This window comes from Eurosta solidaginis, chromosome 4 (genome assembly GCF_040869045.1).
Source record: "Eurosta solidaginis isolate ZX-2024a chromosome 4, ASM4086904v1, whole genome shotgun sequence".
Taxonomy (NCBI): Eukaryota; Metazoa; Arthropoda; class Insecta; order Diptera; family Tephritidae; genus Eurosta; species Eurosta solidaginis.
Window position 1 is genome coordinate 55,375,202 of NC_090322.1, and position 24,812 is coordinate 55,400,013.

At 41.9% G+C, this 24,812-nt stretch overlaps 1 protein-coding gene across 2 annotated transcripts in view; it reads left to right on the forward strand.

Moving 5' to 3' along the window:
- LOC137249795 (myoneurin-like) overlaps window positions 1-24,812 on the forward strand; it is a 111,609-nt gene that overhangs the window by 65,780 nt on the left and 21,017 nt on the right. The window contains exons 2-5 of one of the 2 annotated variants that reach the window (XM_067781708.1): window positions 11,925-11,966; window positions 12,016-12,123; window positions 18,177-18,296; window positions 18,365-18,439. In XM_067781708.1, the coding sequence (XP_067637809.1) occupies window positions 11,925-11,966; window positions 12,016-12,123; window positions 18,177-18,296; window positions 18,365-18,439 (345 nt within the window). The remainder of the gene's footprint in view (window positions 1-11,924; window positions 11,967-12,015; window positions 12,124-18,176; window positions 18,297-18,364; window positions 18,440-24,812) is intronic. The other variant, XM_067781709.1, reaches the window with a different exon arrangement.

Sequence of the window (24,812 nt, forward strand, 5' to 3'; positions counted from 1 at the left end):
GCACATCGATCTGTGAGCCTGCGGCCATTATTGTTGCAAACGATAGTAACTCCTTCTGGTGGCGAAGGTAGCTTTGATATGTAGAAGTTAAACAAAAGTGGGGATAGGACACCACCCTGTGGCACCCCTTGTTTAACTCTTCTTGGTTTTGATGTTTCGTTTCTAAATTCCACCGATGCCTGCCGAGCACCCAGATAATTTGCGGTCCACCTTTTAAGACATGGGGGAAGGGTAGACCCTTCCAGGTCTTGCAGTAGCGTGCCATGGTTGACCGTATCAAAAGCTTTTGATAGGTCTAGCTCAACGAGTACTGTTCTATGGTGGGGGTTTTGCCTTAAACCGCAATTTATCTAGGTGCTAATAGCATTTAGTGCGGTGGTGGTGCTATGAAGTTTTCTGAAGCCATGCTGATGACAGGCTAGCTGCAAATTTGCTTTGAAGTAGGGGAGCAAAATGGCTTCAAGCGTCTTGGCTACTGGCGATAGGAGAGATATCGGGCGATATGACTCTCCTATGTTAGCTGGTTTCCCAGGCTTTAGTAGCGGGACCACCTTGGCCATTTTCCATTTTTCGGGAATGACAAAGGTGGAGACAGGTTGAAGACATGTGCTAAATATTTGAAACCCTCTTTCCCTAGACTTTAAGCATCGGCATGGCTATGCCGTCTTGGCCCACTCCTTTGGATGGTTTAGCATGACCGATGGCATCCTGAACCTCTTTGGCGGTGATGGCAATAGGAGACGTGCTGAATTTATGTTTATGTGCGTGTCTGTTGGCCCTCCGTCTATCTTTGTCGACCGTAGAATGCATTATATATTGTCGGCAGAATGCGTTCGCGCATTTTTTCGCATCCGACAGCACTTTATCGCCAAAGGTGATGGAGATTTTGTCATTGTGCTTAGTCAGATTCGATAGGGACTTTACGGTGGACCAAAGCTCACCCACACCGGCAGAGTGTGCTCCTCCCGTTTCGCCTGCTTGCGTTCATCTACAAGCAATCTGAACCCCTTCACCTTGCGGAAAGCACGCTCCCCTTGGCGGATATCAGTCGGCATAGCGATTCAGTCAGTATAAGATTTGTAATCATCCCACTTTCCTTTCTTAAAGTTGCTGAAAGTGCGGTTCTCAGTGGTATGAAGTCGGCAGATCGCTCGAGCCAATCTTACCAGCGGCTGCCAGTTGTCGCAGTTTACTAGTCCTGTGCTCACGATGGAAATATTGGCGAACTGTGACAGCTTTCTACCATAAGAGTGGGGCGTCTCCGTTTATTGTGCAGAACGTCGTTTCCTCTATTTGGTTCGCGAACATCTCACCCCCGATGTGCGCCTGTAGGTTAGCATGCCATAGATCGTGGTGGGCAGTGAAATCGCCTAAGATAATGCAATTATCTCCAGTGAGTAGTGCGCTGATGCCTGGGGGGTATCCCCTGGGGCAACAGGTGACAGAAGGGATGTAGATGTTGATGATTTCTAAGTTTACATCGCCTGACCGGACAGATATGCCTCGACGTTCCAGGATACTTTACCTGCGGCCGACGTGGAGATCGAATAGATTATATTGCACTGAGTGGTGGGTGATAAACGTGAGACCGCCTCCATTTCCGCTCTCCCGATCTTTTCTGTGGACGTTATACCAAGAGTAAATGTCTCTTGGATCGCAGCAATGCGGATGTTATGCCGCTTCATGAAATCAACTTTCTCCGTGATCTTCCCAGTTAACCCATTACAGTTTAACTGCAGAATTCTGAAGTGCAACGGGGGAGGCGTCGTCACTCTAGGGGAAGGGACGGGTGACTTCGCCTGATTGGGGGGGGGGGGGGGGGGGCAGGTCGCAAGAGTTGTTGTAGCACTGGGACTCTTGGGTAAGCATTGGAGTACCCGGTGTAGTTGGGTTTGCGTCATGGCAGCATGGCGCAATGAAAACAGTCGTGGGGCAAACATTTATATTCTGTGACGGTGCAAAAGCTAGTACTGGAAAGAGGCGAGAAGAAAACGGGGCGGGTGCTGATACTCGGCATTGCTACCGACTCTACTACGGTGATTATAGTTATGAGTAGGAGTGACCGCATGGGCTGGTGGCGGCATGAAGCGATACTTGTTGTGGCTTGCTGAGCAGCAGGACTGCTGGAAGGTAGTGGAGGGGCGCTAAGGCGCAGACTACGGGACGCCCTTGGGCGTGAACAACAAGTTACGAGGATTTCGAGTTTTGGGGTCTAGCCCAGAACATCCTGTGCGATGCATCCATCGCTTGCACGTGACACACTGACAAGAGCGTGACCGTCCTAAAACGATTCTTTTCCGGCATACGCAGTAAAACCATTTCTCAGGACCGGGGTCAGGTGCAGGTCCCGGATTGGGTTCGATACGAATATGGCACAGTCCTGCTGCAAGGACCTGCTGGGAGGATGACAATTAGTTATTATTGTTTCCAACGCCAATGGCTGCACAATAATGGCCACAGGCCCAGGCCCACAGAGCGATGAGCTTTGCAACAAAATAAACGGCTACATCCCTGATCTCCAGTTTTTTCGCCTCGCGAAACCTGGCATTATCACCGACTAAATCCTCCGCGACCTTATTTACAACATGGACGTCCCAAATGTCGACCATTTTGAACATCCACGTCGATGGCACCGCTACCGACTCTCCTTCACACCAAAATCTTGGGTGTGACGTTTGATCAGGATCTACATTTTGGTGAGCAGCTGCAATTGTACCGAAAATCCAGAGTCGTAATAAAATCCTCAAAACTCTTGTTGGCAGTACTTGGGGAAAAGACAAAGAAACGCTCATTACCACTTACAAAGCAATTGGCCAGCCGATTGCATGCTACGCGTCCCCTATATGGTCGCCAAGCCTAAAACTACTCACTGGAAGAAGCTACAGGCCTGCCAAAATACTGCTCTCAGAACTGCCACGGGCTGCCTTCTTATGTCCCCAGAACACCACCTACATAATGAGTTGAGAATACTCCCCATCAGGGAGAGAAATGAAATGATAACCAAACAGTTCCTGCTGAATAGCCAGAAGCCTGGGCATCCCAACAGACATCTGATTGATGAGCCAACACCGCCCAGGGGCTTAAGGAGTCATCTCCGTAAGCATTATGAGGAAATACGCACCTGGGAACTCAGCCGTATGAAGCCAAAAAACACAAGCAGGTCCTCAGCGAACTCCACAAACAGGCGTCGGACCTTTATGCCAGGAATTCCCCGATGAATCCAGTACTCAAAGAACAGTACCCAAAACTTGCGGAAGAGGAACGCATACTCCCCAGGGAAACGCCAGTCACTCTCGCTCAACTTCGATCTGGATACTGTAACAGGTTATCTCTCTCTCTTACCTATCCATAATCAACCCCGACATACAAAATGTATGCCCCGCTTGCAATGTGTCCCCACATGACACCAACCATCACTTTAATTGTAATGCGGAACCAACGCCTCTAACGCCCCTCTCATTATGGTCCACCCCTGTTGAAACTGCTAGTTTACTTGGACTCCCGTTAGAGGATATTGATGACAATTTGTGATCGGTCGCACCTATTGGATGGGGCGAAGCACTGCTGCAACAACAACATGACAATTAGTCGGAGGGACGCACAAATTAAATGGTGTTACACTGAAATTACAGCCCTTAGTCAGGAAAAATGGGTGGGTATGTATGTACCTATGTGCCTAGATGAACCTATATGCCTAAATCCATCAATGTATTTGTATGTACAAAACAATCAGTGCATAGCCATAACGTAATCCAAAATAGTGTGTATGTCAAGCAGAAAGAAAAACAATTTTTAACAGCATTCACGTTTTATTAAGATGTTATAAGTAATACGCCAATTACACGGCTCAAGTATCCTTGTGCCAATTACCAATTTGCACAAGGATTTGCACGGTGTGTGCACTGGTTGCGCCATTTGCGCAGAGAACTGCGCCAAAATCAAAACGGTTTTGATATTTACGCATGTCTGCAAATATTGCACATGCTTTTTTCTTCGTGTGTGGTGAATGTTACACAGTTTACCCGTTGTTTCTGATAATATAACATCAGTAATTGTTGCTTAAAAATGTTAATATCGAAGGCGTAAGGACCATCTCTAGCTTGTAACAGGAATTCACGCAAATTGAATAATACATAATAATTTTTTATACAATGAGAACACGTTTCATTTGTTGCGCTCGTTGAAAAATGAATATTGCGCAGTGCTGCAATGCGTTGAGCTGGTCTTGCAATTATAATCTATATATTATAAATACAATGGAAAATAAACGCCTCTGGTGTCAGTCTTTCGACTTATACCGTGAATTACCAGCACTGTGGAAAGTAAATAGTGATTTTTTATACAATTAGTGCCTTTTTTATACAATTAAAACACATGTTTCATTTGTTGCGCTACTTTAAAAATTAATATTGCGCAGTGTCTTTGAGCCGTGTTTGCACAAATTACGTCGTTTTATATTTGCGCTTGGCTTTTGTGTCATGTATGGGCCGTCTAACTAATTACGTATGTAAGAAGAAGAAGAAGCTTTAAAACAATATGTTCAATTATTTCTAGTGTACAATTACTTTTTAAGCATTTTTTGACCGGCTGATTTTACCGTAAGGTACAAGAAATATTAATATGATTTTACCGTAGAAGAGAGATTAATATGTACATATGTATATACATACATACATACTTACATACGTAGCACATGGATGAAGTTCATGTATGTAGGCATGTATCGTATGCAAATAAAGGTAAAGGAAAACATTATAACTCTTAGCTAATGCTAGTAAATAAGGCAGTGCCAGCGGCAACGGAGTTAGGTATCCACGAGCTTGTTATCCTGAGCTATGCCGACGTCCAGCACAGCTACTTTGGTAGCAGGCCTTTCAAACACACGTGTACTTGTTTTAACCTTGATACGACGGACTTGGCCGTCTTTGGTTATGATTATTTCAATGATAACACCTTTCGGCCAGCTGGTTCGAGGTAGTGAATGGTCGACTAATATGACTATATCACCTACAGACACCGACTTGACCTTGTTAAACCACTTGCTACGTCGCACCAAACATGGCCCATATTCACGTACCCATCTTCGCCAGAAGTGATTTGCGAATCTTTAGGTTTGATGCCAGCGATGTCGAAGGTCGTGATCCGGCTACACTAGAGGCTTATTACAAACGGCAGCCCCTAACAGAAGATGGTTTGGCGTAAGTCGTTCGTCGTTACAAAATTTTAGAGCCACGAATGTTAATGGTCGTGAGTTTACGATAAACTCAACTTCACATAGGGCACATCTTAGCGTCTCATCGTTGAACTTATATGCGGGGAACATAGCGTAGAGTATTTACTTTACTGTTCGTATTAATCGCTCCCATGTACCACCCATGTGGGGAGCTGCTGGAGGATTAAATCGCCATTTAATATAGTCGTACTTGGATGAGACTCGCCGTAGATTTAGATTTTTTCACGTATAATTTTCTCTACAGCCTTGAAGTTGGTGCCATTATCCGTGTAAACCTCTTTCAGTGATCCGCGACGACTGATAAAGTTCTGAATACACATGATGCACGAATTGGTGTCAAGACTGTGAGCCACTTCTATATGTATCGCTCGCAGAGTCATACACGTAAACAGAACACCCCATCTTTTTTCCTTGCGCCTGTCCACGGTTGCATACAATGGACCGAAAAAGTCAATGCCCACATAAGTAAATGGGCGTTCAAAACTCGACAATCTTGCTTTCGGTAGGCAAGTCATTTGTGGCGGGCTGGGTGCCGCTGCATCATTTTTACAATATTGGCAATTACTTCGAACCCTCTTATACCGAACTCTTAATTTTGGTATGTAAAAATAAGCTTTGCTTGTGCAGATCGCCGCCTCGTGCATTCGATGATGAAGCTTTTCGTGATAATATGGCACTACAAGGAACGTAATGTAATGGCTGTGTGGCAAAATAATTGCTTGATTAAATCTTAGTGCGTTCGCTCTTCCACACGCACGTATTACGCCATCTTCGTCTAGTAAAATATTTAGTTGTTTTAGCTTGCTACTTGCGTCGATTGGTTTGCTGTTCTTGTGGCACCAAATCTCATCAGAGAATTCGCTTTTTTGGGCGTATTTGAATAAGATTTTTTTTTGATTTTTGGATACATTCGTATTGCTCTTCGTCACTCAATTTTCCATTACGTACTTTTAATTTTGGCTTTTCGATGTATAACAAAAATTGCGATAGTGCTCTATAGAGTCTTCTTCAACATTAGAAGTATTCGACGTTCAATGAGAAACATTTTGCCACGTTGATATGTAAACGTCTATTACGTAACTCCTCTTGATTGGTTCTGCCTAAGCCTGGACACGTTGGTCAATCGCATCTCGTGACTCTTAAAAACGCTGGCCCCGTAATCCACATACCGTCATCGGTTAAACCTGTTTTTGTGGCCAAATCGGCTGGGTTTAATTTGGGTGGAACCCAGTTCCATTGAGTCACATTAGTTGTCTCCAAAATTTAACCAACTCTGTACATTACGAACGCTTTAAAGTTTTTCGGGTCCATTGACAGCCACTTTAAAACCGTCTTAGAATCAGGCCAGAATATGCTCTCGTTACAATGAATACGTATCGCATTTTGAATAGTTGCGGCTAAAGTGTGTCTTTTAGGGCAGCTTGCAATTCCAGTCGAGGTATGGTTTTAGAGAGCTGACCTTCGATTTGGCGGCTACAATGGATACATCGACATCGTCGTTAAGTTGAATACGGAAATAACATATTGCGGCGTAACCGTTTTCACTCGCATCTACAAACGTATGCAACTGGATACTCTGAGCAATTTTCAGAAGCTTAGAGTAACATATGGGAATGGCGGTGGACGATATTTTATGTAAATTTGAAAGCCAAGACAGCCACCTTGCACATAGGTGTAGTTCGTCGTTCCACTTCAGGCCTGAACGCCAAATATCCTGTAATAGGATATTCAGCCCAATTGTGTAGGGCGACAAGAAACCTAGAGGGCCGAATATCGACATAAGCACTTGAAGAACTTCTCTCTTGGTAGGAGCTGCATTAGTTTGAAAAACGTCTCTCTTGAGCTTCGAGAACCTGAAATTATACTGAACAAGTAAGGAAGGTTAAGTTCGGGTGTAACCGAACATTACATACTCAGTTGAGAGCTATGGTGACAACATAAGGGAAAATAACCATGTAGGAAAATGAACCGAGGGAAACCCTGGAATGTGTTTGTATGACATGTGTATCAAATGAAAGGCATTAAAGAGTATTTTATGAGGGAGTGGGCCATAGTTCTATAGGTGGACGCCATTTAGGGATATAGCCATAAAGGTGGATCAGGGTTGACTCTAGAATGCGTTTGTACGATATGGGTATCAAATGAAAGGTGTTAATGAGTATTTTAAAAGGGAGTAATCCTTAGTTCCATAGGTGGACGCCGTTTCGAGATACCGCCATAAAGGTGGACCAGGGGTGACCCTAGAATTTGTTTGTACAATATGGGTATCAAAAGAAAGGTGTTAATGAGTATTTTAAAAGGGAGTGGGCCTTAGTTCTATAGGTGGACGCCGTTTCGAAATATCGCCATAAAGGTGGACCAGGGTGACTCTAGAATGTGTTTGTACGATATGGGTATCAAATTAAAGGTATTAATGAGAGTTTTAAAAGGGAGTGGTGGTAGTTGTATATGTGAAGGCGTTTTCCAGATCGCGACCAAAATGTGGACAAGGGTGACACAGAACATCATCTGTTGGATACCGCTAATTTATTTATATATGTAATACCTGCCAAGATTTTAAGGGTTTTTTATTTCGCCCTGCGGAACTTTTTCATTTTCTTCTACTTAATATGGTAGGTGTCACAACCATTTTATAAAGTTTTTTCTAAAGTTATATTTCGTGTCAATAAACCAATCCAATTTTTTTTTTTAAATTATCTTCTTTTAAAAGTGGGCGGTGCCACGCCCATTGTCCAAAATTTTACTAATTTTCTATTCTGCGTCATAAATTCAACTCATCTACCAAGTTTCGTCGCTTTATCTGTCTTTGGTAATGAATTATCGCACTTTTTCGGTTTTACGAAATTTTCGATATCGAAAAAGTGGGCGTGGTTATAGTCCGATATTGTTCATTTTAAATAGTGATCTGAGATGAGTGCTCAGGAACCTACATACCAAATTTCATCAAGTTACCTCAAAATTTACTCAAGTTATCGTGTTAACGGCCATGCGGAAGGACAGACGGACGACTGTGTATAAAAACTGGGCGTGGCATCAACCGATTTCGCCCGTTTTCACAGAAAACAGTTAACATCATAAAATCTATGCCCCTACCAAATTTCAAAAGGATTGGTTAATTTTTGTTCGACTTATGGCGTTAAAAGTATCCTAGACAAATTAAATGAAAAAGGGCGGAGCCACGCCCATTTTGAAATTTTATTTTATTTTTGTATTTTGTTGCACCATGTCATTACTGGAGTTGAATGTTGACATAATTTACTTATATACTGTAAAGATATTAAATTTTTTGTTAAAATTTTACTTTAAAAAAATTTTTTTTTTTAAAGTGGGCATGGTCCTTCTCCGATTTTGCTAATTTTTATTAGGCGTACATATAGTAATAGGAGTAACGTCCCTGCCAAATTTCATCATGATATCTTCAACGACTGACAAATTACAGCTTGCAAAAATTATAAATTACGTTCCTTTAAAAGTGGGCGGTGCCACGCCCATTGTCCAAAAATTTACTAATTTTCTATTCTGCGTCATAAATTCAACTCATCTACCAAGTTTCGTCGCTTTATCTGTCTTTGGTAATGAATTATCGCACTTTTTCGGTTTTACGAAATTTTCGATATCGAAAAAGTGGGCGTGGTTATAGTCCGATATCGTTCATTTTAAATAGCGATCTGAGATGAGTGCTCAGGAACCTACGTACCAAATTTCATCAAGTTACCTCAAAATTTACTCAAGTTATCGTGTTAACGGACGGACGGACGGACGGACGGACATGGCTCAATCAAATTTTTTTTCGATCCTGATTATTTTGATATATGGAAGTCTATATCTATCTCGATTCCTTTATATATGTACAACCAACCGTTATCCAATCAAACTTAATATACTCTGTGAGCTCTGCTCAACTGAGTATAAAAATGTCGTTATTGGATTCCCAATACATACCGAGAGTGGCTCCAAATGAGTTTCCCGCAGCTGAAGAATGATCGCATAGTTGCTCTCTTACAAAAGTAGAATTCATAGGCCAGTTCCTCATGTGAAATTCACCTGAAGCGTGAATATTTTTCACAGTATTTGCCAATTCTAACGCCTTGTCCTCAGAGTCCACGCTGTCTATAAAGTCATCCATGTAGTGGTAGCTCTTCACTGCTTTAACGGCACGAGGGTATAGGTTGCAAAACTCGTCAGTATTTTTGTTGCCTACAAAATGCGCTATGCAGGGTGCGCAGCTAATGCCAAACATACACACGCGGCTTACATTGACTGCCGTCGTTGTCAAACCACAAGAAACGTTGTGCGTTGTCGCCGCAAATCGCTATTTGTCCAACACGAAACTCGATCAAAATTTTGAAATGTGGGGTTAGTAAATCTGGCATCCCAGACTAGTCGAACTTTTCCGGGTTTATTCGGATTAACAGCATCAAAAATTGGAAGATACCATACTGGGCCTTCATACGTAGACATTTCTTTGCTCGATACCTTTCGTGCATAACCCTTGGCAATTAACTTGTCGATTTCCGTTCGCATTGTTAGCTGCAGTATGGCATCTTTATGGTATTTTCTTTGAAGGCACTTTAATCGGTGGCACGCGACCTCGTAACTTTCGGGCAATTGCAATTTCTCGTTTTTCCATAGCAAACGAATTTCAAATTGCTGATTTATTTTTACGGCTGTTTTCTCGAGAACACTCATGGCTCTTTTATTAACGGCTGATAAAATATTATTCTCTTGTAGCGTTTCAAAAGCGAAATAGTCTTTTACTTCTTCGTGTAGAACTTCATAGCGTCTTTGACACTCACATGTATGTATATTTAAAGAAGAATGTGATCCGCCAATTTTTGAACCACCCTGCAGGGTCCACCCTAAACGCGTTTTAGTTGCGATAGGTTGACTACGACCGCCTTCTCGTATATTCAAAGGTACCGCTACTCTCCAGTTATTTAGCCCAATTAAAATCATTGGTTTGTCTTCTGTATACGATTGCACTGGCAAACCTTTTAGATATGGATTTACCTTATTGATGTGTAGGCAAACCAATATTATTGACTGTATGGACGTCGTATAGCATGAACCGTGACCCAGCTTGAACGCTGGACACCTCAATATTGATCTTGACCGAATCGTCCTCAGATCGCGTAGTATCACCTGCCCATCGCAACTCTAATGGTTCACTTTTACTTTTCAGCCCCATTTTATTAAAGAATGTCTGCTCAATTAACGTCACTGACGAGCCCTCCTCCAGGAACGTGTCGACAGAACTACCATTGCAGGAAATTCGTATCGGCAGAATTCTGAAGTGCGACCCATCTTCATCGCTATGAGCGTTCACTATTTTACTCCGTTCGGGTGTCGAGTTTGTGTACTTATGCAATAATGGATGATGTTTGGCCGTGCAGCCATTAATTCCGCATTGTTTGTTGGAAGATGAAGATTTAGGCATTGGCGACACAGCTTATTCTCCTTCACTAGTTCCATTTGGCTTCCAAAGATTGGAACTCACCACAACTTTGAATTTTGTGCGCTTCACTTTTACATACGACACACGTCCGTCTAGCTGAGTAACTTTGTTGATGAGTGTTTACTGAAGCATTTTTCACGACACGACTTGGTTAGCTGCGTCAGCTATGGCATATATTCAATCACTGACTATAGGTATTCTCCCATCTTTTAGGTGCATAGCCCAACTAAGTTTGTGGTTATTCGGCAATTTATCAACGAACGTTTTAACAAGCATGTGGTTGTTTAAATGAGCCGGCATGTTACATGCCTCCATTGTCGAGCATATATTTCGGATAGTCAGAGTGTATTCGATAATGCCTTCAAGTTTATCTTTTAAAGGAGGTATTTTTGTCGCTTTATCTCTCATGATGCCGAGTATGTGCTATGGACGACCGAAGCACATCTCTAATGTCTGGATTATTTCATTTACAATTTTACAATTTACATTTCAAAACAATAGAATAAAGAAGCTAGAGAGAAAAAACGATACACCTTGGAAAGCCTACGAATTTTGCAAAATAGGGAAAAGACTATGAATAAGAAAGAGGACACAGATGGTATCGCTGCCACTTACATATTATGTTTATAACATTTTACTTTTAGTATGACAAGTGTACCACAGTAGATGGTATCGTTTTATTTTTTATTTAATATTTTTAATCTTCTATATTTTTTAATCTTTTTTCTTGTAATTATGTTTTATTTCTTTAATTTAATGCCGTAATTCAAATGTAAGTGAAAATTTGAAAACTTATAAATCAATGTTAAATGTTAATATGTGTAATTGTGATAATTTCAAATTAATGTTGTTGTTTTTGTGTTTTTATTGTTAATAAATAGACAATTGCTCCAGAAGAAGCCAAGGAAATTTGGCGAAACGTCGAGCTGTAAGGTGAAATAAACTGTTTTATTTGCACTAGTTCAGAATAGATCGGAAAAGCTTAACAAAAATATATGAAAATAGAATAAATCATTGGCCATTAAAATAAGCTCCTAATTAATTGATTACTAATGCTAATTCAAATTTAGCAGGTCTGCCCAAAACCTTCGCAAATTTTATTTAATGCTACAACAACCGACCGTTTTTTAAATGAGCTTCTTTTGGGATATCTACTATTCAATCCAACCTAACCTACATATGTAGAAATAGCTTATTTATATAGAAAATTTTAGTAATGTGTAAATGAACTTTCAGGTAAATCTAGGAAAAGATCTGGAAGGAACCGAAGCGAGTGAGGTAAAATGATATGCATTTGAAATTTCTTAACTGATGAAATGTTTTGCAGAATTTACAAGATACGGATTTCCTTTCAAATTACGAAACTGATCTATTGGACACAAACGATGCGGTCAGTAATGGAGGATTTTCACAGGATTCCAAGCATGAAGAAAACGTGAGTTTCAATTTGTTAAATATTTTGGGCCAAATTAAAAAAAAAGAAGGGACAAGGCGCTAGCTGTTTTCATTTTACATTGAAAACCTCTTCAAAGCCATTACTCTCGGGAGTGGAGTTCGAACACGCGCTCTATGATGATCGTTGACAAACAGTCTTCACTAAAGCTGCGTAATGTTGTCGTAGAACTGTTTCCCAATTTTCTTATTCTACATATACATATTTATACTTTCGTACTTCGCTCTATCCAATAGGCACGAAGTTGAGCTAGAGTGACTCGCGTTTCCCTAGGGAGAGTGCGTTCTCCTCTGCTAGTTTTGGGAATATTTAGTATCGGATTTGCCGCGAAATTTCTGGCATAGAGGTCCGACGCCTGTTTGTGGATATCACTGCTTGTGCTTTTTTGCTCCATGCGGCTGTAATCTCAAGTGCCGCATTTCCTTATAATGCTTACGGAGATTACTCCATAAGCCAATGGGCGGTGTTGGCTCATCAATCAGATGTCTGTTGGGATTTCTGGGTATTCAACAGGAACTGTTTGGTTAGCATTTCATTTCTCTCCATAATGGGGAGAACTCTCGCCTCATTGTGTAGATGGTGTTCTGGGGACATAAGTGTTATGTATGTAACATATCAAATTCTTAACACAGGCATTCTCCCACTCTACCTCTGTTACAAGGTATGTAGGTATACTAATATGTATAATGTAGTTGTAAGCACTTTGAACTGAAATAAAGAATAAGTCGTAAACAGAATTCCACTGCGTGTACATATCATTGTGGCGACGAGGCGGTGTACGGACTTGCGCGAAGGTCAGTTCAAGCGCAAAATAAAAGAATGAAAATTGTTTTTGCATAAGTGCAGTTTCCGAAGAGGCGTGATATTTTTATTTTAAAAATTAATAATATTAAAATGAAATATCGAGATGACGGAGACATCAGTGGCGTTCATCGGTTAAATAGAGGTTTTAAATATAGGCGACGATTTTGAGCTGTATAAAACCGATTAGAACATCTTTTATCACTCAACAAAATAGTGAAAGATGGCGATAAAATATAACTTTTAATTAGTCTGGGTGGACCAGATTTATATAAAACGCTAATTTCGTTGCTGGCGCCCAAAACAGAGAAAGGCCATGGTTACGATTATATTGTGGAAAAATTGACTTCACATTTTAAACCGAAGAAAAATATAATCGTGGAATGTTTCAAGTTCTTTAAGCGTGATCAGTTAACATAGGAAAAAAATTGCTGATTATATAGTGGAATCGAAGCAAATGGCCCAGGAGTGTGACTTCGGTAATTTTTTAGACCGTGCTCTTTTAATTAAATTTGTATGTGGCTTGAATAAACAACACATACAAAACCGACTGCCGAACGAAAGCGACCTAAAAACGTTTGAGAAAGCTTGTACAATTGCACTTTCATTGGATATGACTTCCAGCAACATGGAGCTGATGAGAAATAATACGGTACACCATTTGAAGTAATGCGAATAAGTCCAAAGCACCTGACACAAAACAAGAAGACGTTCAACGACGGAGGAGCAGAAGCCGAAAACGGAGGGAGGTAAAGTGCTTCTATTGCTAAAAAGTGGGGCACATGGAGCGTAATTGCTGGGAGAAACAAAAAGGCCAGAAATCTGTGGATAAAAATAAGGCGCGTGGTAAATATAAAAGTAGCTCTAGTGTTAATAATATTGAGTATTCGGACGATGATTGTTCGTTCAATTATTTAATTAAAATTGCAAGCAATTCTTCTAAATCGTTGAAAGTTTTTCTAAAATTGGAAGGCACAGTTTTTAAAATGGAAATTGATACTGGTGCATGTGTGTCTGCATGTCATATTGCGGATTATAGCAAACCATTTAACCACATACAAACGAGTTCGATAAGTAAAAATTTAAAAGTTATCACCGGCGAAAATGTTGTGGTAGTGGGTAGCGTTCTGGTAGACGTAGAATTCATGGGAAAGTCTTGCAATTTAGAGCTAGTTGTTTTGGATTCGAAATCCAGGTTTGACCCGCTTCTTGGTAGGAATTGGCTAGACGTTTTTGTTCCGCAGTGGCGTAACATGTTTGGCAACGGCGAGATAAGCGAGATAAGCCATCTCAGTAATAGTTCAAAATTAAGTAACCTTGATTTTCAGAAGTATAATCAATTGTTTTCGACAAATAATAATTCGACTATTAAAAGCTACGTAGCTGAAATAGATCTGAAGGATGACCACTATCCATTATTCGCTAAAGCTTATTCAGTACCTTTTGGATTGAGAAAAAAGGTTGAGGACGAAGTTGCTCGCCTGTGTGAAGAGGGCGTTATAGTTCCAGTTAGTAGAAGCAGGTGGGCTAGTCCTATTGTGATTGTGAATAAGGGAGACGGCTCAATAAGGCTATGTGTCAACTGTAGGAGGACAGTTAACAGCTTTGTGGAGATGGAATATTACGTTGTTCCACGTATCGACGATATTTTGGCGAATTTAAGTGGATGGAAATATTTTTGCAAGCTAGACCTGACGGGAGCTTATTTACAGGTTAATGTATCAGACAGATCTAGGGAATTATTAACAATTAACACGACATTGGGTTGTTTCAATTCACGCGTCTGGTGTATGGGCTAAAAACCGCGCCGCAAATTGTTTCTAAAATATTAGATAAAATTCTAAAAGGTCTAGAAAAAGTACAGATTTATTTTGATGATATCCTTATTCGTGGTAGCGATCTAGATGATTGTGAGATTGTTAGAGTACAACGTAGAAATAAATTTTTATAAATGCAGATTTTTTGAAACAGAAATACAGTACTTAGGGTACATGGTTAATGGGGAAGGCATAAGTCCGGCGAAGAAAAAGGTAAAGGCTGTGGCGAAAGCACCAGCGCCAGAAAATAAACAACAACTCAAATCATATTTAGGGATGATTAATTATTACAGGCACTGTATTAGAAATTTATTTAGTGAGCTTCACTTGTTGTACGATTTAATAAAAACTAACGTTGTTTGGCAATGGTCGGCGAAGCACCAAGAGGTATTTGACAGAAGTAAGGAATTAGTAACAGAAATGAATAACTTAACGCATTATGACCCAACGAAACCTATTATAATTTCATGCGACGCTAGCCTTTATGGAGTAGGAGGTGTTCTCTCTCATATAGTTGATGGTGAGGAGAAACCTGTCATGTTCGTTTCCAGTACATTGAAACCCGCTGAGCGGGACTATCCCCAACTGCATCGGGAAGCGCTCGCAATTGTTTTTTCAGTGCGGAAGTTCCATAAATACGTATATGGGTTGGCGTTCGTCATTGAAAGTGATATCCAGCCCCTAAGGGAAATTTTCTCCGATCGGAAAGATCTCCCAGTTGTAGCGTCCAACCGGTTACAACGATGGGCAATTTTTTTTGTCGATGTATAACTATACGATAAAGTATAAGAAAGGCTCAAAGATGGGTCATGCAGATGCGCTATCACGGTTGCCTTTGGCTGGAGAGACTGAGGATGACCCAGATAGCATAAATATTTTTACTTTGGTGCAAGAAATACCGCTTAACTTGGAAGATGTAAAATCGGCATTAGAAAGCGACGAAATGTTAAAAACGATTATGGGGTATGTAAAATTTGGTTAGCTAGATCGATTGTCAAATGCGGAAAAGGTATTTTATAGTAAGCGGTTATCGTTGGGAACCGAAAAAGGCTGTTTATTTTATGGAGATAGGTTAGTTATACCTAATAAATTAGTTAACAAAATTCTAGAATTGCTGCACAGTGAGCATACAGGTATCGTGCGTATGAAATCCCTTGCTAGGACCTGGTATAGATTCTGATATAGAAAACTATGCTAAAAGCTGCGAAAGTTGCTTGAAAGCGCAAAACACTACGAAGCCAATTGTGACAACTTGGCCTGAGTCAAAGTATCCATTCCAACGCGTTCATTTAGATTTTTGTATATTTGAAAAAAATGATATTTTGGTTCTTTATGACACGTATTCAAAATGGATTGAGGCAAATATTTTGAAGACCACTACCGTGTCTGCGGTAATAGCAACATTGCGCACGTTATTTGCAACATTTTGGCTACCGAAGCAAATCGTTAGAGATAACGGACCTCCATTTGGATCGAAGGAATTTGTCGAATTTTGCAAAAGTAATTCCATTGAAAAAGGGAAGGAAAGTAATACACCACCAGTAAGCGAGAAGAAAAATTGCGTGCAAAAATCCATTATAAAAAGTATGGCTAAGATAATAGAGTTTAAACATAAGGAAGTTGTATTATATAATGAAACATTTTCGGAAATTATTGTAAATGGATAAACGCAACAGTTATACGAAAACTTATTAATGTAAGATATTGCATTTGTATAAATGGCAAGCAAAGAAGTGCACATGTAAACCAATTGAAAAAATTCCATGGAAAAATTGTTAAGTTCGATTCCAATATAAGCAAATTTCCAATATTCCAAGAAAGAAGTATTTGAAATCAATAGATTCCAAAGAGCAAATAAAGAAAGAAAATATTAAAAGCGAACAAGAACAATTAGAAGAATTAGAATTAAGGGGTTCAGAAAGAATACGGGAAAGAAAAATTAAGAAAGCGAAGTATCAAAAGTAACTGTTAAAATCAATGCATCAAACTAGAAAGAAAACATGTAACGCTTTGAATGCAAAAATTATTTTATTTTACTTAAAGCACATCCTTGTGTATGTATACTATGTACAATTAACATCTAAGTTTGCGTGGGGTTGTTATGTATGTAACATCAAATTCTTAACAGAGGCATTCTCCCACTCTGCCTCTGTTACAAGGTATGTAGGTATACTAATATGTATAATGTAGTTGTAAGCACTTTGAACTGAAATAAAGAATTAGTCGTAAACAGAATTCCACTGCGTGTACATATCAATAAGGAGACAGCCCGTAGCGGTTGTTGTTGTTGTTGTAGCGATAAGGTTACTCCCCGAAGGCTTTGGGGAGTGTTATCGATGTGATGGTCCTATTACAGCTCCATTAAGGTGCTAGCCCGACCATCTCGGGAACGATTTATATGGCCACATTAAACCTTCAGGCCATCCCTCCCTCCCCACCCCCAAGTTCCATGAGAGCTTGGGGTCGCCAGAGCCTCGTCTGTTAGTGAAACGGGATTCGTCGCTCGAAGGTGAGGTTGATAATTGGGTTTGGAGAAGCTATATATTGCGCTGGCAACCTGAAAAGGTTGCGCTACACAACCCCTTGAATCTGGTATTTTAGTCGCCTCTTATGACAGGCATACCTGCCGCGGGTATATTCTAACCCCTAACCCGCTGGGGGTGCCCGTAGCGGTTCTGAGGGCAGTATTTTGGCAGGCCTTTATTTTCTTCCAGTGAATAACTTTTATGCTTGGCGACCATATAGGGGATGCGTAGCATGCAATCGTCCGGCTAATTGCTTTGTAAGTGGTAACGAGCGTTTCTTTATCTTTACTCCATGTGCTGCCGGCAAGAGATTTGAGGATTTTATTACGGCTCTGGATTTTCGGTACAATTGTGGCTGCATGCTCTCCAAAATAGGATCACATTTTCGAACGTCACACCCAAGATTTTAGGGGGTAAGACAGTCGGTCGCCAATGATTTGGTCGGTGACAATGTAAGGTTGCGCGAGGCGAAGAAACTGGAGAGATCAGGGAGATAGCTGTTTATTTTATTGCAAAGCTCTTCGATAATAGCTTCGTTGGATACCGAAATATCAAAGATATTTATTTATGGGAAATATTTAAGGCATAAAAAGTGGGAGTGTTTACCAACCGATTAAGGTTAGCAACCGATTACGTCCTTCGGTAGAAACCTTTCTTATAGCGGGAAAAGGTAGTGCGCCAAAGATCGTTATAATACGGACATCTAAATAGAAGTTATTGCATAAAAACATAAATTGCATAAAAACATAAATGATCCCGAGGGAGTCCCCAAAATCCTCCAAACAACCCCGGGAGGATCCCGAAGAGACCCCGACCGACTACCCGAAATCGGTCCCAAATGACTCAAAACAGTTTATTTAATAATAATTATTATTTTTGTTCATATCAACAGCTCAATGTTGAATTGGATATTCATAATGATGTTGAAAATGATCTGCTCGAAGAGATAGTATCAGATTCAAAGGCGTTGCAAAATAAGATCAACTCAAAAAGACGTAGAACACGGGCGCAAGTATGCTGCATATGATGGTTTTATATTTATAACTGGTATTTAATGATAAATTATTTTATTGGCGACAGAATATTATAGATGCGGAAGCCAGTGATGTTGACAGTAAAAAGGAACTAGATACACCTGTTTCTAATCGAAATCAAGTAAGTATCTATATATTAATACGCTAACAACATTTCCATACAATCAATTGACAGGCTGTTTCGCATACTTAGCATACGTAAAATCATATAAAAGTTATACGAATCGATTCGTATGGATCAGCCGCAGTGCATAGGCCTATTTTTGTTAACAATTATTACTCTATTTGTTTATAATTAATAGAAAATTTTTTTGTAAATTCAAACAATTCTTCCAAATATCGAAATTCATTTTCGTGCACAAGCGCGCCATCTTTGGGAACAATTATCTAAGTGTTCTAATGCGAATTTCAAAGACCTAAACCTTTATGCATCCCCGCTAAATTCGAAAGCACAAATGTTTCACCTACATACAAATATGGTTTTCCATTGTTGCCACTTACCTATAATAGCCTCTACCAAAATCCTAAAAAATTGTTCCAAAATAACTTTTAGCGTACCAAAAAATCTTAAATAGAATTAATTTTCGACCGGCCCATTTTTTGTGGCAAATTTCACTTACACGTAAATACATAAGTCTTTATTTAACAGATTCTTTGTTTTTTATTTTAGTTGTTTTCAAAAAACATGAAATCACAAATAATGAGGTAACTTTTGTTGAAACTAACTAATTTATTTTTTGACCGGCCCAGTTTTTGTGGCAAATTTCGCTTACACGTAAATACATAGGTCTTTATTTGACAGGTTTTTTTGGTTTTTTTATTTTTGGTGCTTTTAAAAAACAAACATAAAATCACAAATAATGAGTTAACTTTTGTTGAAACTGACTAAGTTTATTTATAACAATTAATAGCAAATTCGCCCCAAAATGTTTTTGTGTTTCCAGATTTTATGCTCAATTTAGATAAAGCACGTCTTATACTGAACAAAAAATAAATAAATTTGCTCCAAAGATATAACATTACAATTTTTATATTTTATTTTATGCTAATTTATTTTATTTTATTATATATTATTTAATTTCAACTTAGTTTATTAATATTTAAATGTAACTTGACTGAATCGGAAAATTTCACGTTGTATATTAAACGAAAAAAACGTCCCAAAAACGTTTTTGATTTTAGGTCAAAACGGCAAACGGCATCATAGCGCCCGTATTGCATATGCTGTATATTATCCTACTATATTTATTATAAGGCTAACTTTGTTGGATTATATGCGGATGCTTAGATCACATAACCCTAATTTGTTTATGTCGCTTAAAGTTATGAAATTACTTTTATTTTAGTTATTATGTTCGCGTGAATAATTTGTTTATTCTGCTTTGTTATATCTTGGTATTATATCGTTTACAGACGATATTTTATGGTAGATATGGATATATATATTTATGAGATGGAGACTTTACAAATTTAATATAAATTACATAGATCTCAATTGGAATCCCAACATTAAATATCCGACCACCGTGGTGTGATGGTAGCGTGCTCCGCCTATCACACCGTATGCCCTGGGTTCAACTCCCGGGCAAAGCAACATCAAAATTTTAGAAATAAGATTTTTCAATTAGAAGAAATTTTTCTAAGTGGGGTCGCCCCTCGGCAGTGTCTGGCAAGCGCTCCGATTGTATTTCTGCCATGAAAAGCTCTCAGTGAAAACTCATCTGCCTTGCAGATGCCGTTCGGAGTCGGCATAAAACATGTAGGTCCCGTCCGGCCAATTTGTAGGGAAAAATCAAGAGGAGCACGACGCAAATTGGAAGAGAAGCTCGGCCTTAGATCTCTTCGGAGGTTATCGCGCCTTACATTTATTTATTTTTTTTATTAGAATCTTCATATTTCCACAATGATAACATTAAAACCCGGAAAAAGTCCAAGTGCACTTATTGAGTTTTTATATGGAACTGTTTATTCACTTCACTTAATTTTTTTGCACTCGAAGTCTCAAGCGGTGTTTGGTGGTATAACCGACACATTCACCACTTGAGGCCACAACTTACTCCTGTGAAACGACCTGTCCGCATGATAGAACCGACAACTTCAAGGGACGCTCCACAAGTAGCTCTGGTCACGGCCACAGCTCCGTGCTAACTAACTTCTGTCCTGCTGTGTTGCTCCTTTTATTGCTTTGTTTGGTATTGCTGGCTCAAATGGTTGCGTTGCCATGGTTGCGTTGCCATGGTTGCGTTGCCATGGTTGCTGTTCGATGTTGCGAACGCTCGTTGCGTTGCTGAGATTTGTTAGTTTGTTGTGTTGGCATTAAAGTGTTGTGCTTGCCCGTTGTGTTGCTGAGACTTGTTGGCTGGTCTGCTGCTATAGCCTTTTGTGACTGGCTGTTGTGTCAATGCTGTATTGAACTTGTTGGTTGGTCTGTTGCTATAGCCTTTTGTGACTGGCTGTTGTGTTAGTGTTGTATCGAATATGATGTATGCTGTATTGAACTTGTTGGTTGGTCTGTTGCTATAGCCTTTTGTGACTGGCTGGCTGTTGTGTTAGTGCTGTATCGAATATGATGTGGGGTCGCTTTGTGTGGGCCAAATTAATGGTGTCATATTTGGTCCTCACACTCTCCCCCCCCCCCCCCCCCCCCCCTCCCCCCCCCACACTTCGGAGAGTGAGCCCCCGGTATTCAGTAGTCGTATACGCGCCTTGCTTTTCAATATGGTGACCTGGTATTTCTCTGTCACGAATCGTGTTCGGGAGTAGGTTCTGCCTTCGGCGATGCTTCGGAGTTTGTCCCGTACCTCCCCTGCTATCTCCGGGAATCGGTCCAGCATTGGTCCATCTGCGTCTTTAGCCTCGATGGTTATTACTTGGAGGTCTTCTGTTGTCTTGTGTGGCTTCGTTTTGGTGTCCGGTATTATGGGGTGGGTGTTGTCCTCGGTGCTTAGTTGTGGAGCTGCGTGAGAGTGGTATGTGGTGGTAGTGTTTTGTATGGTTTCCTTGGGCTTTCGGCCGTCTCGTAAGAACCGTGCCAGCATTTCTGTGCGCTTCTTGCTCGCCATTTCCTCCGTGAACGGCTGTTTACACAGCCCGGCCATTCCTTCTCCGCTCCTTGTGTATCGTAAAACCCTCTCCATATACTCGGCTACGTAGACGCCACAGTCGTTGTTGTTGAGTTGTTGGGGCACCTCGAGTATTAGTTCGTGCGCTTTAAAACCGTCGTGTCCATACCGCTGTATGTATTCCCACCGGAGGAAATCTGCCCAAACCTGGGTTGCGTGGGGGACTCTGGCCCTGTGCATTGAGTCTGCTACCCATATATATCGTTCCTGCCAGCATTCCGTGTCGGTGACGTGGTGGGTGACTGCTGCGTTTGCCAGACCGAGCAGGTACCAGTGGTTAGCTGTGTTGTGGGGTGCTAGGACCGCACTCTTGCCAAACAGGTCGACGTTCCGGACCCATCGGCGTATGCGTTGGTAGTCTTCGTCCGTGTTACTCTTCTGGGTCAGCTGCCAGATCACGAACGGGCTGAGAGTCGTATTTTGTTGCTCATGTTGCTCTTCCAGTCCCTTTGCCCAAGCGTCAATGACGGTGTCGGTCAAACATTTCGATTCTCTGAGAGTGTCGAGGTCAGTCGTATAGAGGCGTATGCCGCCTGGTCCTGCCGGGAATATTATTTTAGGCTTGTCTCTCGGCGGTGGGGCTGTGCCCTCATCCGAGGAGAGCTCGATAATTTTCGGCGACTGTGGCTTTTCCGGTGGAGCTGTGTCCTCATTGGAGGGGAACTCGATGGCTGCCGGCAACTGCCCTGCCTTCACTTCTATCCTACCGAGTGTGAATGTTATCGGCGATGCTCCGGTATTATTGTGGGCCTTGGCCGTGACCGGTTCGGTGTTCGTGGTGTTGTCATTGGTGCCCGTGATGTGTGGTAGTTTAATGATGCGTGCGACGCCAGCGTACCTGTTTGCGCGTGTAGTTCCACGCGTGTTGTTGACGTCGCCGCCTGTAGTATTTAAATGTGTAATGCCGTGTACGACGTCAGCGTACCTGTTTGCGCGTATAGTTGCATGCGTGTGGTTGACGTCGGCCCCGTAGTGTTTAATGGTATAATGATGTGTTCGACGTCAGCGTACCTGTTTGCGCGTATAGTTGCACGCGTGTGGCTGACGTCGGCGCCTGTAACTCCTTCCAGCGATACGGCCCTCGGGCGTTTTGCTTCCTCCTCCTCGTAGCGCTGGCGCATACGCTTGACGCTGTTGGTTAGTCTAGCGTTATAGCTCTGCATTGTAGATTATTGGTTTGTGAAAAAAATTCGTAGCAAAAGAAAACGATGTTGTCACCTCGGTGGTTTGCGTTGGAATGACCGGCGCTTGATTGTCCTTGATATTAATTAATAATATAAAAAAATTGTTCTCCCTGAATTTGTTTGGTTTCACGCGATGATGTCTGCTGTATGATATGCATTTAGTTCCGCGATGTTGACAGTTTTTCCTTTCCTCCGTTGGGTTTTCGTATTTTGAGTATCACTGGGGATACATATCCTAGGATTTGGTAGGGCCCGTCATATTTGGGGGCCAACTTTGCCGCGAAATTTTCCCCGGCCTTGGAGAGATGGTGTTCCTTTGCGAGCACTAGTTCGCCGACTACGGGGGTCCATTTTCTCCGCCGTAGATTGTAATGCCGTGCTTGGTCTGCCGCTGTTCGTTCCATGTTCTGCCTCACTATTCTGAATGCCTCTTGCATTCTGTCGGATTTTTCTTCTGCCGTGGTGGTGGCTGTGCCCGTCCCCAGGTTGATTTCGTCAAACAATGCCGCTGGTAATCGCGGTTCCCGTCCTTGTACGAGGAAGGCTGGACTGTACCCTGTGGACGCGGTTACACTGGTGTTGATGGCCAGCTCGATCTCTGGGAGAAAGTCGTCCCATTTGTTGTGTTGTGATTTTGTGAGTTGCGCTATGATCCTCTTTACCGTTCTGTTCGCCCGTTCCGTCGGGTTTTCTTGCGGTGTGTAGGGCGCCGTGAATTGTTGTCGTATCCCCATTTCCTTGAGGTAACGCTGCCACATTGTGCTGGTGAACTGAACGCCGTTGTCCGATATCAGTATCTTGGGAGCACCAAATCTTGCTAGGATGCGTTCTCTGAACGCGCGGCGAAGGCCCTCTGCTGTCGCACGCCTCATGGGGGCCAATTCCACCCATTTGCTGAAGCGGTCGAAAAATACTAATAACATCGTTTTCCCGTGTGTGGATCGTGGGAGTGGTCCGACGAAATCGACGCATACCGTGGCGAATGGTTCTTGGGCCACCTGTGTGAGCATCTTTCCTGCTGGTTTTTGCTGTGCCTCCTTGTATTTCTGGCAAGACTCGCACTGCCGTACATATCGACTGATGTCCCGAAACATGCCGGGCCAGTAATACCGGTTGGCAATCCGTGCTACCGTCCGGCGGTTGCCCATGTGTCCAGCGCTTGGGATGTTGTGGTTTTCTTCTAACACTCGTTGTCGCAGTGGTGTTGGTACACAAAATTTCCAAGGGACCGTTTCCTCATCGTGTGACCGGCAGGGAATATGGCGGTACAGTTGCCCATCTTGTATCATGTAGTCAGAAAATTTCTCGGGGTTAGTGCGTACTTCGCCGACGCGCTTGTGCCACCACTTGCATTGTGGCTCTGTTGTCGTTGCTAGGCGTAGGGTCTCCAGTGGCTGCCGTGATAGTGCGTCCAGGTTCAGCTTCCCTTTCCTGTACTCGATGTCGAAAGTGTGTTGTTGAAGGTCCAAGGCCCATCGTGCTATACGGCCTGAAGGGCTTTCGATGGAGTTTAACCACTTTAGAGACATATGGTCCGTGATTACCTTGAATCGGTATCCTTCCAAGTATGGCCTCATCTTGCGTATTCCCCAGACTATCGCGAGGCACTCCTCGGTGGGCGAGTAGTTGGTTTCCGCCTTGTTGAGTTTCCTGCTGGCGTAGGCGATCACGCGTTCTCCGCCTTCCTGGTCCTGTGTCAATACGGCACCCAGCCCGAAATTGCTGGCGTCCGTTTGTAAGGTGAAGGTCTTGGTGAAGTCCGGGCAGGCAAGTATCGGTGCTTCCGTGAGCTTTTGCTCTAAGACCTCGAAGGCCTCCTGTTGTTCGGTCCCCCACTTCCAGTGTTTGCCCTTTTTCAGCAGGGTTGTGAGTGGTTGGCTGATCGTGGCGAAGTCGGGTACGAAACGTCGGTACCAGGATGCTATACCGAGATATTGGCGTACCTCTTTCACGTTCGTTGGTGGCTTCAAGTCTTTGATGGCTGTGACTTTCTCGGGGTCGGTGTGAATTCCCTTGTCGCTTACTAGGTGTCCTAGGTATCGGATTTCCTTCTTGAAGAATTTGCATTTCTCCGGATTTATTCTGAGGTTGGCGCGCTGTAGTCGTAGCATTACTTCTCTCAGATTGCGATTGTGCTCCTCCACAGTGGATCCTATGACGATTATGTCATCGAGGTATACGAAGGCGT